General features: G+C 43.8%; 1 protein-coding gene across 3 annotated transcripts in view; it reads right to left on the bottom strand.

Annotated features, from left to right (window-relative positions):
• LOC126162638 (sialin-like) overlaps positions 1–15450 on the bottom strand; it is a 437975-nt gene that overhangs the window by 141393 nt on the left and 281132 nt on the right. For all 3 annotated transcript variants that reach the window (XM_049919270.1, XM_049919268.1, XM_049919269.1), the window contains exon 3: positions 12371–12429. In XM_049919270.1, the coding sequence (XP_049775227.1) occupies positions 12371–12429 (59 nt within the window). The remainder of the gene's footprint in view (positions 1–12370; positions 12430–15450) is intronic.

The raw sequence follows: 15450 nt of genomic DNA, 5'->3' as shown, positions 1-15450 counted from the left end.
CATCGCACTGTGAATGATTTCAAGACAGTTGCGCATATACCTGTACTATCAGAAGTCCAGCGTGTCCTGAAGTATCACGATAAAAATTCCCGATAAGCCGACCGAATCGCCCTCATTCCCATGTTCAATAACATCGTAGTCGAATGATAATCTTAATTATTGTTATATTTATTGATTAATAAATGATGTTCCATGTATTTGTATGTCGTTTAGTACAACATTCCGTGAACTGTCGCTTATTTCGCCATTCCGCGAATTCAACATTCAATATCGATGTTTTGGGGATGATTATTATCGGGCATCTATTTTATAAGTCAATGACGAAATCGAAATCAGCACCGATGAACTGCCAACGATGTACTTCCCTAATGAAACACCCTTCGCCATGCACTGTACAACACATGTAGTGTCAAGGGAAGTGTGCTGGCGTGGGATTTAAATGAATGTCAAAATGTGGCTTTAATCAGATGTGCATATTGCTCTGTTCCACTTTGCTTCGACCACTTCGTTAAATCTCTTTGAAGTCTGAAAGCTGAACAACACCATTAGATCAGTAGAAAAAGTTTATTGTTCGGATAGCGCAATTATTTTAAGCAGAGGGAAATGTAGCAATAAGTCACGACATTGAAGTCCGTGTATTTTTGGTCCTATTATATGGATATTTTGTTTCTTCACGTTACCGAAATTCCTCTCTTAGACCTTGAATAGGTGATCATTCATCAAATGTCTGTCGTGGTTAGCCGCGCAGCTTTGCATACGAATGGCTCATACCGCTGTTTTTGGGATGAGCGATTTACATTCTAAGCACATTTTCCTGCGGTTCTGGGCGTTCGAGGTCACGCACTTCCCTTGTGAGATGATGACAGTGTCTTAACTCCGTCTTGTATAATTAACTAATCAGCGCACGTAAAGTTACTCTTATTGTTGTTAGTGGTGGTACCATATGGTAACAAAAATTGTGTGAAATGTGATGGTGGCATGTACCTTACTGTTCTCGAATAGCGATAAAGGAGATACCCACAGTCCTTGAGATACTGCAGAGAGGTTTGAAAAACAATGGAGAAGTCGATCGTGCTGGCGCCGTTGATAGTAAACTGGACTCGTACTCGCTAGGGATGGGAACTTCCTCCCCACCTCAAATGACCTCGTATCGTACAGACGTTCAATCCTTATATTTATTTAATCAACGATCCTTGTGCTCAACATGATGATATGCAACTTTACGCCACCACCTCTCTTCCCCTGGCTGGCAGAACAATGACGATGGAATTGTCTTTCTATTACCACGATTCACACCGGCTACATCAGTAGCTAGAGGCACTGCATAAGTGTGTGTCAGTGACCTCGGTTGAGAGGCGAGCCTCTAATGTCGTTGACAGAAGACGACACAAAGGTAGATTGTCACGTGTGAGCCACAAGTTCTGCCAGGGGAGTTAATACTAAGATACTGCTTCGTTACACCCCTGTGAGTAGTGCTACCTCATCGACAGACAAACTGCGCAGCGTAAAGTTGCAGCCGGCTGACAACTTTATGGCTGATTCTGGACATGAAATCGAGGATGGGTCTGCTATCAGGTTAATGGTATGTCCATCGGATACACTGAGCGTGATTATTACTGCTCACATAGGCGACTGGTCAGGTAGTTTCCCTTCTTTGCCTTACCAACTCGTTTGTAGCAAATACTGTGTTACCCCAGCAGACCATACAAATCAAACACGTTACGCTACTTGCAAATACGCATCAAACAAATTTGCCGTGTGATTTTCCAATGACCGATGACCTTAGCAGTCTGGTCCCTTTAATCTCACATTTTCGAATGCACAGTGTTTCAAATGCAGGGTGTATACGTGGACAAAGAAAAAAAAATTCCTGGATTTCCCGGTTAAAAATACATTTTCTCCTGGGTGAAAACACAGTTTTTCCCTGGTAACTGAAAGTACATTTTCTCCCGGAACTGTATAACTTATCCATCCTTTGAATGGTTGTGGTTTTATACATGGGTGTAGAATTTCCCGGTGCTTTGGAAAACAAAACACAGGGGGAAAAAACGTTTTGGAAAGAGCTTTGATGTGCAGTAACATGTACGCTGCATATTTTCGTGTTACGAAAGTATAAATTCGAATTCCACCAAACAGCACATGTTACTTTCCGAAGCATTGAAATCAAGATTGTGATGTGCTTTTGTAAGCCAGTCATAGCTCATGTCACGTGATTTTCACCAGCCGATGATACCAGGTATTCAGAGCTTATGACACATGATGAAGTGAGCCAATAGCAACATCACTGTTAAGTTGCGCGAACACACAAATAGAAAAAGTTAATGGTTTAAATTAATATACAAGAAAAGTAAAGCTTTCACTTATAATATTGGTCTGTAAGATTAATACGCTGGAAGAGAAGCTAAGCTTTCACATATAATGTTGGTCTTTTATGCGCGTATTACAATTTAAGATATATCACACAAATGTGCCATTAAAATTTTTAATAACGACATAAATGTCTGTTCTGGGCTCGAAATTCTTCTAATGGCTCGTCATGAAAGAGTTTATTTTTAAATGAGAGTCAAACGCTCTTTGATTTAAGAAATTCATCGTACATTCTCGTACATAGTTCAACTTGCATAAAAGGAAATTTTCTTTGATAGTAACGATTTTCAAACCACCATTCAGAATATTGTCCCGTGACGTGTTAGAAATAGGTTCGTTTCAGTAGTTGCCAGAGAGTGTCAGGCGACAGGCGTCACGGGCTTGCGCAGCTACGATGTCGTAGGGAGCCGTAGGTTCGTAAGTGTAAAACATTAAAAGATCTTACATTAGGTCATAAAAGAAACAAGACATTCGAGCCTGCGGCTGCTTACACAGCCAGCAGCCACATTTCTGTAGCCAGAAGCGGGAGAAGGTACTACTCAACTGCGCATGCGCATGATTCCGCTTGTAACTGCTAAAACGAATCTAATGTAAAAAGTTGTGACGTCACGCTCATCGGAGACAATTGGTTGTTACCAGTCATTGCATATCCTTCCTAAAGCCTTTGACAAATTTTGCTGTTGGCAGACCCTTGTATGAGCACTTTGTTTTGTTGATGTATATGGCGCATTTACTTTGCAGTTTAAGTTTTATTTTCGTTTTTTCACTCGTTCATGTTTTATTGCTGAAGTATTATTCTGCAGTAGCGGGATACAGTAATATTCTTTGTTAGAGTATCGGTTCTTACCAGTCAAAATTACAAAAATTTAACTGAAAACAATGAAAAATTCCCGGAATTCTAAAATATTCCCGGGTTTTAACCGGTTTTCTCCCGGATGAAAAAATTCCAGAGTTTTTCGCGGATCTCCCGGTTGTCCCGGTTCGTATACACCCTGAAATGACACAGCAAACGGATAACACCACACAGGTGGTCGAAATGCGCTTGAGTCGCAGTCGTGCAGATGAAATCCAATGAAACAGACCGTGACTGGAAGTTTTGTCTGTATATAACACGTTTTGTACAGATGTTGGACGTAATAAATCTATCCACCACAAAGAGTATTGTGTCCGACGGAGATTTTAATGCTCTTCCGCCCAGAGAGGAACAGGTTGCTCAATACTCCTCCGCTTACACTGGACGTCAGTGAGACATTGGGGCTCATTTTTCCTCAGTAGCAGTCCTTAATCACGATGCTGAGTGATTCCACACACGTTTGCACGGCTGCATGTACACATGTCGTCATTCGCTAAGACCGTTGCGAAACAAGAGCGGCGCAGTGTCAGAAGACAGAACATGCGAAGAATGACGTAAGAAAAAAAAAACGCAAGAAACGATAATAATTAATACTGTTTATATTAGCAAGTTAACGCAAGGCAATTGTTCATGATTCTTGCAGACCAAAACTGCATTGTTACAGTGACCACCGAAGGTGCTTTAAAATAAAGTGAAACGCGTTTGGTCTAAGAGTTTAATTATGGTCGCAAAAAATGGTATTTAACTAATAAAAAATATGTATCTGTGAGTGATAATAGAGCCCGACAAACAAAGAAGACAACACGTTTCTGGTTTCCTGCAGACACAGTTCTGCTGCGGTCGGATAATAAGTGCATCGGAGTGTGCGACTGAAATTGAGCAGCAACTGGAAATTGACGCGCGGAGTACGACACGGTTCTTGTGGGCGGAACGCCTAAATTGCACAAAGATTCACTGTGAAATTTTGGCAATATACGGACCAAATGCAATGTAGCGTCCATCTGTAATGAAATGATGCCAAGGCCAAGGCCACACAGACGTGAGTAATGCTGATCTGGAAGACCAGATCTTGTACCATGCTATTTCCAACTTATTGGGAAGTTTAAAGTAGATCTTGTGAAAAGAGACCTTACAACGACAAGGACATAAACAGAGCGGTTTTCGAATGGCTCTGTGACAAGTAAGCACATTTCTATCACAGAGAAACTGAACGATTGGTAGAACGTTCCGACCGTTATTTACAGACATTTTGCGACTAAGCTGAAAAATGGTGTCGTGTATCTGGGTCACCTGTATGTGTAGTGCAACAATGAATAAAAATTAGTTGGCCTGCCACATTAATATGTAACTTACTTTTTAAAGTACTCTCATAATACTCATACAGGCGAACATTAATGTTGCATACCTTTTAAACAAAATATTTCGAGCACCATTATTCAGCAAGTGACATCTTGATGAAAACACACTGTTCAATCAGGACATTGCGAACAGTTGTCATCCATAGAAATGTGCACGTTTGGCTTATGTGAAAACATATGTCACAGAGGTAAAATTATGCTGTAATTTGCGCTTCTCTTAAATGTTACTTTTTTTCAATGAGTACTTCGGTGCAGGATGTCTGGGTTTACTTCTTTCGAACACTGGCGTTTCCCTAACTTCTAACCGGCCGGGGTGGCAGAGCGGTTCTAGGCACTACAGTCTGGAACCGCGCGACCGCTACGGTGTGATGTCCTTAGGTTAGTTAGGTTTAAGTAGTTCTAAGTTCTACGGGACTGACGACCTCAGAAGTTAAGACCCATAGTGCTCAGAGCCATTTGAGCCAGCCTAACGTCTAGTGGCTAAACTTTTATATTGTTATATAACATTTCAGAGTATAGTTTCAAGAAATATGCTTATAATTAATTGTCATGCTTAGCTTTTGGACTGCAGTGTAAATACGCTGAAGTGTACAGGGCTTCTCTACCGCTGCTGCAAGTATACTGCTAGCGACGCCTGCGCGTCGCCCGACGCAATACGCAGTGCAGTAGCGCTGTGGGGGATGCAGGACATGCTACCCAAGGTGCAACGAGGACGCACTGGTTTCTATCGTAGAACTTGGCCTAACATCGCTATACCAAGCTGTTTGTGTAAGTACAGCTTAGCGTGCGAAAACTCTATCCTAAAGGATCATCAGTCATGTCGGAACATTCGAAATATTTATTTGGATAGCTCCTCCATGAATCGCACACCAGGTAAACGATTTCGACTGGGTAGTGTGAAGGTTTCAAAGAAACACGACTTACCTCAGATACAAATAAAAAAAAAAGGTCTATCAGGAAAAATCAGCTCGTTCAATAATTCTCTTCCATCTTATGACCCAGATGATTGAAATACGTCGTAGGAACATGTGTTGCGTGGGGCGCAGCATTAACCTTTTGGCGATTCGCAAGTACAGTCTGTTCGCCTTTTTTTAGGGACTAACTGTTTACATCAGCGTGTGACTGAAGGACTTAACTGTACTTCATCTGTGAGTAATGAATAAGTCAGTAGAATTTAATTAGGCATACAACAACTGGTGCAACACTTCTCACGTGTACAGCGACTTGCCGCATCGAGGTTGGCACCGAAGTAAAAAACAACGTATGAATTACATACGGTCCTGAATTGATGGGAAACAACAAGGAAAAAGTTCGTGGATAAGTTTGTTTGAAGTAACTTTATTTGTTACCGTACCTTGCAATTCTGTTTACAGTTTAAATATACTGTATTTCACTATCCCAGTGGTTCAAATGGCTCTGAGCGCTATGGGACTTAACTTCTGAGGTCATCAGTCCCCTAGAACTTAGAACTACTTAAAACTAACCTAAGGACATCACACACATCCATGCCCGGGGCGGGATTCGAACCTGCGGTCGCGTGGTTCCAGACTGTAGCGCCTAGAACCGCTCGGCCACCCCGGCCGGCATTTCACTATCCAGGAAGAAGGAAGGAAAATTAGGGTTTAACATCCCATAAACATCGATGTCATCAGAGACGGAGCACAAGCTCTGACTATGAAAGGATGAGGAAGGAAATCGGCCGTGTCCTTTCAAAGGTATGATGTAACACGGGCATTGTACATTTCAATATCGAACTAAAACCATGGGGCATTAATTCAAGTTTAAATATTATACATAAAGTTATAGGGCAGGGACATGTGATGCACAGACTCGAGGTAATACGCATTTCGTGTTCCCACTGAAAATATTTATTGACTTACAGTATCAGTATTTGCACAATCTAGAAATAATCTCAATATCATAACTGTTTGCTCCTATTGTCTTATGTTAGCAATAGAATTTTCATACTAACGTAATATTTTAAGAATACCTATAAAGAATGATGATATATTTTTTACTTTGATTATTTCGCGAGCCCAATTCTCGTCGCGACTAGGAATTATTTTGAGGCCTCAGGCACTTTTAAAGTTTTTATAGCGAAGTGTTTTGGAACACGTAGTCAGTTTAATATTTTGGTCATGTATTCACGAATTGCGAGGGACACTTCGAGTCAGCTTTTGTTAATTTGCACGTCATGCCACAAGAGTACGCGAAAAAGGAGGGATGAAAAATCATAAAAGCACTTTACTGCTTCGGATCACGTCCAAATTTCGCAAATAATTTTGAACAGTCCCTAGTGGTTTCGTATGGGACAGCAATTTTTGCAGTCACGTTACACTCCAAAGGGGTGAGATCACATTCAGTAAGGCTACAGCCCTACGATGTCCACAGAGTGGGTTTTAAACACCCAGGGACCGGCAGCAGTGGTCATGTTTGTTGGGAACGTGTCTTGCTGCTCACTGCACTGCGAACTATCATTTTCGGCCGCGAAATATGTGGGAATCAACAAACCAAGGGAAGGGGTGGTTTCATTGACGCTTTTTATGCCACCCCCAGGCCATTTCGCGTCGGTTCTGAGCAGCTGCGTGTCTAAAATGTTTGCCTCAGTTCAAAAATGGTTCAAATGGCTCTGAGCACTATGCGACTTAACTTCTGAGGTCATCAGTCGCCTAGAACTTAGAACTAATTAAACCTAACTAACCTAAGAACATCACACACATCCATGCCCGAGGCAGGATTCGAACCTGCGACCGTAGCGGTCGCTCGGCTCCAGACTGTAGCGTCTAGAACCGCACGGCCACTCCGGCCGGCGTTTGCCTCAGTCACCTACGCGAAAACGCTGGGTGTTGCGGTTCTGACCTCCATCGCAGCGACGTCAAAAAAAGGAGTGAAGTAAGGGTAAGAGAGGCTGTGACGACCTTCCCATTGTGTGACACGTTCACAGTGGCGCTGGGCAAAGTTGTGCCGAAATTTGGTGCTAATGTGACATAATTACCCTGCCTTACAGTTCACGCGAACTTCTGAGCTCTGGTTTGAAACGTCGTCGTGCCCGAGGGTGACGTCGCAGGGCGGCACACTTTTGCACCGTTACAGGCGAAGATTCTAGCGACCTTTGAGCCAAATTTCAAACTTAAGCGACGCAATGGGTGAAAATTACGCGATTTCTAAAAAGTGATCTTATAATTCTGTGGTGCAGTGTAGATGCGGAGCACAAGATCCTCATGCTTAGGGAAGGGAAAGGAAATTGGCAATGGACTTTGCAATGTAACCAATTAGTTGTTCGTCTGATGTGCTTGAGGTAAACCACATCAAAGCTTAATGTGTTCAGACGAGGAAGTGAACCCCCTCCTCCTCCTGAACAACAGTCCAGAGTCTTATGCACTGTGCCTTGGTTCTCAACTGCAGTCATCTAGAGCAGGGGTCTCCAAACTACGGCCCGCGGGCCGAAACCGGCCCGCGACGGCCCGCAAACCGGCCCGCGTTAGCTGGCCAGACATCCCCGGTATCCGGTCCGCCAAATATTTGAGGTGGTACCTATACAGCCAACAATTGAGTTTCGAGGCCTATCGCGACCAATACACCGCGACATTGGCTCTGCTACTCGCTACAAGACTACATAACTAAACTTATTGTTGCGCCGCTTGAAATAACAATGCGTTGACATACTCTACCTCTGTTACGTCTTGCAGTAATAGTGTTGCTAACAATGATTTTGAGATTTCGTTAACTTCGTGAAGAATGTGCAGTGACATACTTTTTTTGTCGGTGAAATACGCCAGAATTTCGGTCAGGTACGTCCACCAATTAAAATTATGTAATTAAATAAAAATCGTAGTTCGTTTCAGTGCTAGCTATTCCCACAACCTTAGATTTTTGCGATTTCATCTTTCCTTTACCCTTAGATTACGGTGATCATGGAGTGCTAGGGTGCTTTAATCCCACTAGGTAGATCTAGGCCCTTATGACTTCGTGGAGGAGTCAATGTGGCCCGCGGACTAAAAAGTTTGGAGACCCCTGATCTACAGACTTGATAAATGAACTTATCTGCCAAGTGTCGCTCAGTAAGAATTATTGGTGTATTGAACTCTGTCGCCTGACTCTGTCCGAGCTCCGCAACGATAATACCGTGTGGCTCTACAGGTAAGTCAGTGGTCAGGACTTATGGGAGCCTACATCGTCGTCTCTGTTCCATTTCCCGGCTCTTCAATAGCTGTTGATGTCGCACTGCGTACTGAAGCACCGTCTGTGACGCCACCTGTTACTCAAGTACGTCAGGCCGACTAACGCATCTTCACATGATGGCCTTGCCGGACTATTGAATGCAATTCGAGTTCCCACGAAACGTGCGAGCTCATTATGCTGATAATCTCAACCGTCACGGTCCGATTGTGTTCGCTTCTAGATTGCTATGGAAAGTCTTACGCCCGGGTGCCCGGGTTCGATTCCCGGCGGGGTCAGGGATTTTCTCTGCCTCGTGATGACTGGGTGTTGTGTGATGTCCTTAGGTTAGTTAGGTTTAAGTAGTTCTAAGTTCTAGAGGACTGATGACCATAGATGTTAAGTGCCATAGTGCTCAGAGCCATTTGAACCATTTCTTTTTTAAAGTCATATGGTTTGTCAATAACAGCTTCTGTTCTCAGCGAGTATCGTTTTGTGCTTGGCAATCGAGCGTTGTTTCTTACGCTGATTTTGTCTGAAAATCCAGTGATAAATATTACTATCTTAACTCACGACAAGTTTATCTCTTTCACATGGCAAAACAGGGATAGTTACTCAGCTAACACGGTAGCTACCGTCGTATGTAATGGTAACACACTACTAAGCATCATTTTGCCATTATCTCTTCTGTGCTCAGGCGCGAAGCGAACTAAATCTTCACAGTATGTCACAATAGCGGTCGCTTAGGCGTGTGTAGTGTAGGCCGACCGTAGTGGCCGAGCGGTTCTAGGCGCTTCAGTCGGGAACTGCACGACCGCTACGGTCGCAGGTTCGAATCCTGCCTTGGGCATGGATGTGTGTGTTGTCCTTAGGTTAGTTATGTTTACGTAGTTCTAAGTTCTACGGGACTGATGACCTCAGATGTTAAGTCCCATAGTGCTCAGAGCCATTTGATCCATTTTGTGTAGAGTTTACGCCAGTCAGCCGTAGTGATGAACCGGCATTTATCCTCCAATATACACGGTATTAAAATGCACTGCATCTATCTTACGCACTGCAGGTTCGCATGGATAAAGTGACATCGAAAACGTGCAAGTATGTCGCAGGCTACTATGCTTGTGTGCTTCGGACAGCTAGTTCAAATCCGTGATTTACACTACGCTGCCGACTAATTACTGATACCATAGAGTACAGGAAACTGACAACATACCCGTCCAACACGCGGGTTTTTGATAGTCGTCCAATAAACGTGAATATGTAGGTATTAGTGTTAATCACACTAAACAATAAAGCTCGTAGTTGCTCCACAAGATTTCGCTGCGGGCTGACGTAAGATAAAAGACAGCGGAAGTTCTTAGAATATATGAATAACAAACTAGTTTGCTATCTTTATGGATGCTTCTTAAATATATGATATACGTGTCTGACTTAATGTGCTAGATATAAAAGAGGCGGTTTATGTATTATAAAGAAATGAAAAATGACGGTATTTCAAATAGAAAAGAATACGTTACGATACATTAAAAATTTTCGGTTCGACATATACTCATGGGACAACTGCAGTTGCGACACCGATCTTCATTCCGTGTATTTCAAGTGTGGTTTTTGTAAAAGGTAGTATACTATGTCCAGTCATAGAGCTCATAAGAAATACTGCCTAGCAGGAACGTAGAGGTGGGTTACAGAACAACAAGTGGCATATTTTCCGTTCGTCGCGTCTTCGGAAGTTCAGCCTTTACCCAGCCTGCACGCCATGTCCACCGTTGAGCTCTAGAGAGGAAAATGCTGTTCTTTCTGAGGAGGGCGTACATTCTGTAGAAAAAGGTTATACGTCGGCAATCCGGGCTTCGAATTTTTCACTGTTGTACCTTAACCATTTCGGCTGTAAGCAATCAAGTATCTCGCACAGTTACAGAGTCGGGACTCGGAAGAGGGGAAATACTGAAACTGTTGACACACTCGTCTGCTTTGACCCATGATATCATCAAAATGGTGCCACAACAAGAATTGTAATTATTCTTATGAGATCACAGTCGTTGACTCTGCCAACTCACAACCAGTCACTTTTCAGGCTATCCTAGACCTGTGGATACGCTACTGATTTATCACCACAATCTACATTTCAAAAAATAACACAAAAAATTGTCAGTGTTCTATTCTACATCTATTCTACATCTGTTGTCACACGTGACAATATGACACCGGCACAGCCGTCCGCTAACCATTCACCCCTGGAATCTGGAGTATAGAATTTTCATTATCTTTTAAGTGTCGAAGTAGCTATATACACTAATAATACACCTGTGAAAGTATCGCATCTGTCTCTTTCTCTGTTTGAATACGCTTCTCCAAAATCACTAGACGAATTTTCATGGGGGTTTCACAGGTACCTTGAGCACAGCTTGGGACAACGTATCAAATCGGATCACGGGAAAAAATATATCTTAATTGAAAGTTTTATTAATAATAATATTATAAATGCGAAAGTAGCTCTGCTACCTTTTCACGACTAAACCGCTGAACCAATTTCGATGAAATGTGGTGCGGAGGTAGATTGAACACAGGAAAAACACAGGTTACTTTAGAAAGTGTGCAGTACACGATACTTACTGACCTGAAGAATATTACGCGAATTAGGGAAACACGGTTAATGCTTGAAAAAGCTTTTAACTCTCTGACTTTTAATCTTTGTAATATTTGTGAGAATAGTTTTATTGGTTGATACGTGCTACATGACGCCATTAAAAGTATTCTGCACAATGCTTATAAATCTTTAGTGTCTTTATTTCCTACTTCCACACTGTTTGTTGCATAATGTACACTTTGCATAATGCATAGCTACTTGAGTAGCACGACGCATTGATGCGCACCCCAGCCTATTCGCCTCTGTATGCACTGTCCGGCAGCGACGCCGCATATGCCGTATTGTGCTTCGGGACAGCTTGGGAGGAGGGAGAGGGGGCGCACACCACAAGCTATGCTTACCACAACAAGCAGGCACGTGAGGGCTGCTGAAATTATTACACGTGCAGTAGCTTGGCTACTCACCATCACTCATGATAACTAAACTACTGATACGTGAGTCTGAGTGGCTAACCGTCAGTACTGTGGGATATAATGTTTTGTGTCACCTGTAAAATTTAGTTCATGTGGCACGAAAAATCTAGAAACTGAACACGTCACTTATATAAAAAATGTCAGACAAGTGTTGTTAGGACTTGGGCTCCGAGGGTTCCGTACAAACTTAATTGTATATACAGGTAATAACAACAACAATACTAATTATGATTATAATTATAATGTCGTGTGGCCAACGTTATTATGCTCAACATAGTCTAGCTCGATGCAGCCAGATTGTGCGTGTGTTGCCGGACGACAACATCATGCATATACGAGTGGCTTCCTTAACATTAAATTTACGGTTTGTTGCCAAATGGCAACACCGTGAAATAGAAGGTTAATAAGAAGTGCTACTATGAAGTGAAGAGACTGGCACAGAAGAAGACAGCGCCCCCTTATAATATACTGTAGTTACGGCGGGCGGGCTTTGGCGAGCAGGCCGGCGTCGCCCGTGGGTAAAGCTGCGCGGCCCTGAACGTGTGACCCACATTATGGCAGGCGACAGCCCACTTACCTTGTATCCTGCGGCAGGAGCATGACGAGTATTTCTTTATGTTAACAGCTTCGTCGAATCTGGAAAACACCAAACAGAGAGATTTTCTCAAAACCTCATCCAAACAATCTATCTGAAAATTGGCTAATTACTACTAAATACTATGTGTATGGAAGTGAAACAAGGAAGGTAAATAGTTTAGGCAAGAAGAGAGTAGCAGCTTTCGATATGTGGTGCTACGGAAGAATGCTGAAGATTAGATGAGTAGATCGCGTAACTAATGAGTAGGTACTGAATAGAATTGGAGAGAAAAGGAATTTGTGGTACAACTTGACTATAAGGAGGGATCGTTCGGTAGGGCACGTTCTGAGGCATCAAGGGATCACCAGTTTAGTATTGTAGGGAAGCGTGGAGGGTAAAAATCGTAGAGGGAAACTAAGGTTCAAATGGCTCTGAGCACTGTGGGACTTAACATCTGAGGTCATCAGTCCCCTAGAACTTAGAACTACTTAAACCTAACTAACCTAAGGACATCACACACGTCCACGCCCGAGGCAGGATTCGAACCTGCGACCGTAGCGATCGCGCGGTTCCAGACTGAAGCGCCTAGAACCGCTTGGCCACACTGGCCATAAAACAAAACAGCACAAAGAAACAAAGCACATGACGAAAATGAATCTTAACAATTACATTAGCAGCCGCAATTGTCGTCCGTAGAGCGATATGGCAGCGGCGAGCAAAGCACTAGGCGCGACCAGGCTTGTTCTCTGGTTGGTTATCACCTTGGTAACTAGCAGTTAATAACTTTGTTATTCTGATCTGAGTATATCTTAAAAGTTCGACAATGTCTTTTTCGCTAGAACACATACAAATAATTTCTCACTGATATGCTACTTGACATGGTTCTGCTCCATTTCCGAATTGTGACACTCCAGATGTTTGTGAAAAATGACGTAGGCCTCAGTCTCGCCACAGTGCTCTACAGATAGGCAGTTGTGGTCGAAACGAGTAACAAACAAAACTTACTGGCTTCGTATTTCGGCTGGTTGGTTGGTCGGTTGATTTGGGGGAGAGGACCAAACAGCGAGGTCATCGGTCCCACATTCTAGGATGGCAGAAATCAACGGAAGAACAACACGACCAGCACAGTCCAGTCAAGAGCAAACAGTGGGAAAAGGGCCTTAGGGCACCAGGAAGAGGAAAGAACGGGAAGGGGGTGGGTGTAAATGGGGAGAGCAGGGGTGCCCCAGAAAGGCTACGAGCGGTGGGGCACCAGCACTGCAAATAAACCGTCCTGACACCCACACCATACCATACCATTATTGCGATACAACTGGGACAACACCAGGAGAAGAAGACACAAGGAAAGGGGAAACAAAACAGCACAATAGATCAGACACAATGTAGGGAAAGGAGGGGAGAAGCTGATTGGTGTGGAGGTAAGAGAAGGCCTACATAACCAACGCCTACGCTGGCTGAGGGACTCAAATTCTGGAGGAAACTTCAAGAACTTATACCTGAGAGTACAAATCACTTACGCGAAGAAAACCGAGGACAGACGTAGCCATGAGAGGTCGTCCACTAACACCGAAGACAAGGTAGATGGGAGGGCACAATTAGTGTGAAGGCCATAAAGGCGGAGGCAGTCTAGCAAAATATGAGTCACTGTGAACAGTGCCCACAACTACAAAGGGGAAGTAGGGGACGGTTCATAGCAGAGTAAGAACCCATGGGTCAACCTAGTATGGCTCACACAAAGACGGCAGACGATGGTAGATTCCCACTGGAAGATGCAAAGGGAAGAACTCCACATGGTAGAAGTCTGTTTGATGAGCCGAAGAATCAGTCCATGATCAAGCAAAAAGGGATTTCATGTAAAGCCGCAAATCCGCCCCAGGAGGGGGGGGGGGGATCAGCAGGTTCATTACCCAGGATACCTATGTGCCCAGGAACCCAAGGAAGTCGACCAAACAAGCAGCATCACAAAGCCCAGTGAGAAGTTCTTAGATGGCAGAGACCAAGAGATGACGGGAAAACAGTTCCACAGTAAACACCCCACACGTGGCAGGCAAGAGACGGTGCTCCATACCAAGAGATGTGAAGGCATATCCCACATGATCAGCGGATTTAGAGCCATCGGTGGATCGGTGGAAAAAAAAAACAATGGCATCCTGAAACTCCTGTAAGTCCATTTGAAACAAACAATGGAATACCTTTGGAGCGATAGAGGCTTTCGGACCTTGGAAGAGATCCATCCGTATCCATGGCTGAGGAACTAACAATGGAGGTGGTCAGGAGAGAACATGGAGAAGAGGACAAGGAGTGGAGATGGATGTCACGGTGGAGAGAAGCAATGTGGAGCCCAAAGGGTAAGCCCACCCAAGGGCGGGCAGCAGATGGGCAACGGCTCGCTGCTGTGAAAAGAATAGAATATGAGTCGTGAGCAGGGGAAGAGCGGACAGTGATGGCATAGGAAATCAGGAGCAGCGACCGTCGAATCAAAGGGGGGTGGGGGGGGATCCCAACGTCAATAAGAAGACTATCGACAAGGCTAGTGTGAAAGGCACTGGTGGTTAAATGGATACCACAATGGCTAACTGCGTCCAAGAGGAGGAGCATGGAAGGGGCAGCTGATCCATAAACTTGACAACACAGTCCACACAAGGCAGAACTAATGCCTGGTAAGATGGAGAAGGATCAAACGATCCGTGCCCCAAAAGAAGTGGATGAGAAAGTGAAGAACACTGGGTTTACACAAACAGTCAACCTTCACATGGCTGACATGGGACAACCAAGTAAGCTTGTTCTCAAAAAGAAGATTCAAGAAACGGGGCTGGAGGACCACGGTCACGCGTTGATCGTCAATATCGAGCTCCGGAACGGGATAGACCATAGTACAGCGACAGAAATGCACCACCCTTGACTAAGGGAGGAGAAATGAAAATCGTGTGTGTCCACGTGGAAGTGCGCCAGATGTCTTTCTGCAGCAGTTGTTCTGCAGAGACGACCGAGCGAGAGCTATCTCAAATACAGAAATCATCCACCAATGGTCCAGCAGAGGCCACAAATCCATTAATAGCGATTATAAAAAGAAGGACACT

The sequence above is a fragment of the Schistocerca cancellata genome, chromosome 2 (assembly GCF_023864275.1).
Source record: "Schistocerca cancellata isolate TAMUIC-IGC-003103 chromosome 2, iqSchCanc2.1, whole genome shotgun sequence".
NCBI classification, from domain to species: domain Eukaryota; kingdom Metazoa; phylum Arthropoda; class Insecta; order Orthoptera; family Acrididae; genus Schistocerca; species Schistocerca cancellata.
The sequence above is the reverse complement of the archived record's forward strand: the minus strand, read 5'-3'. Positions and strand labels throughout refer to the sequence as shown.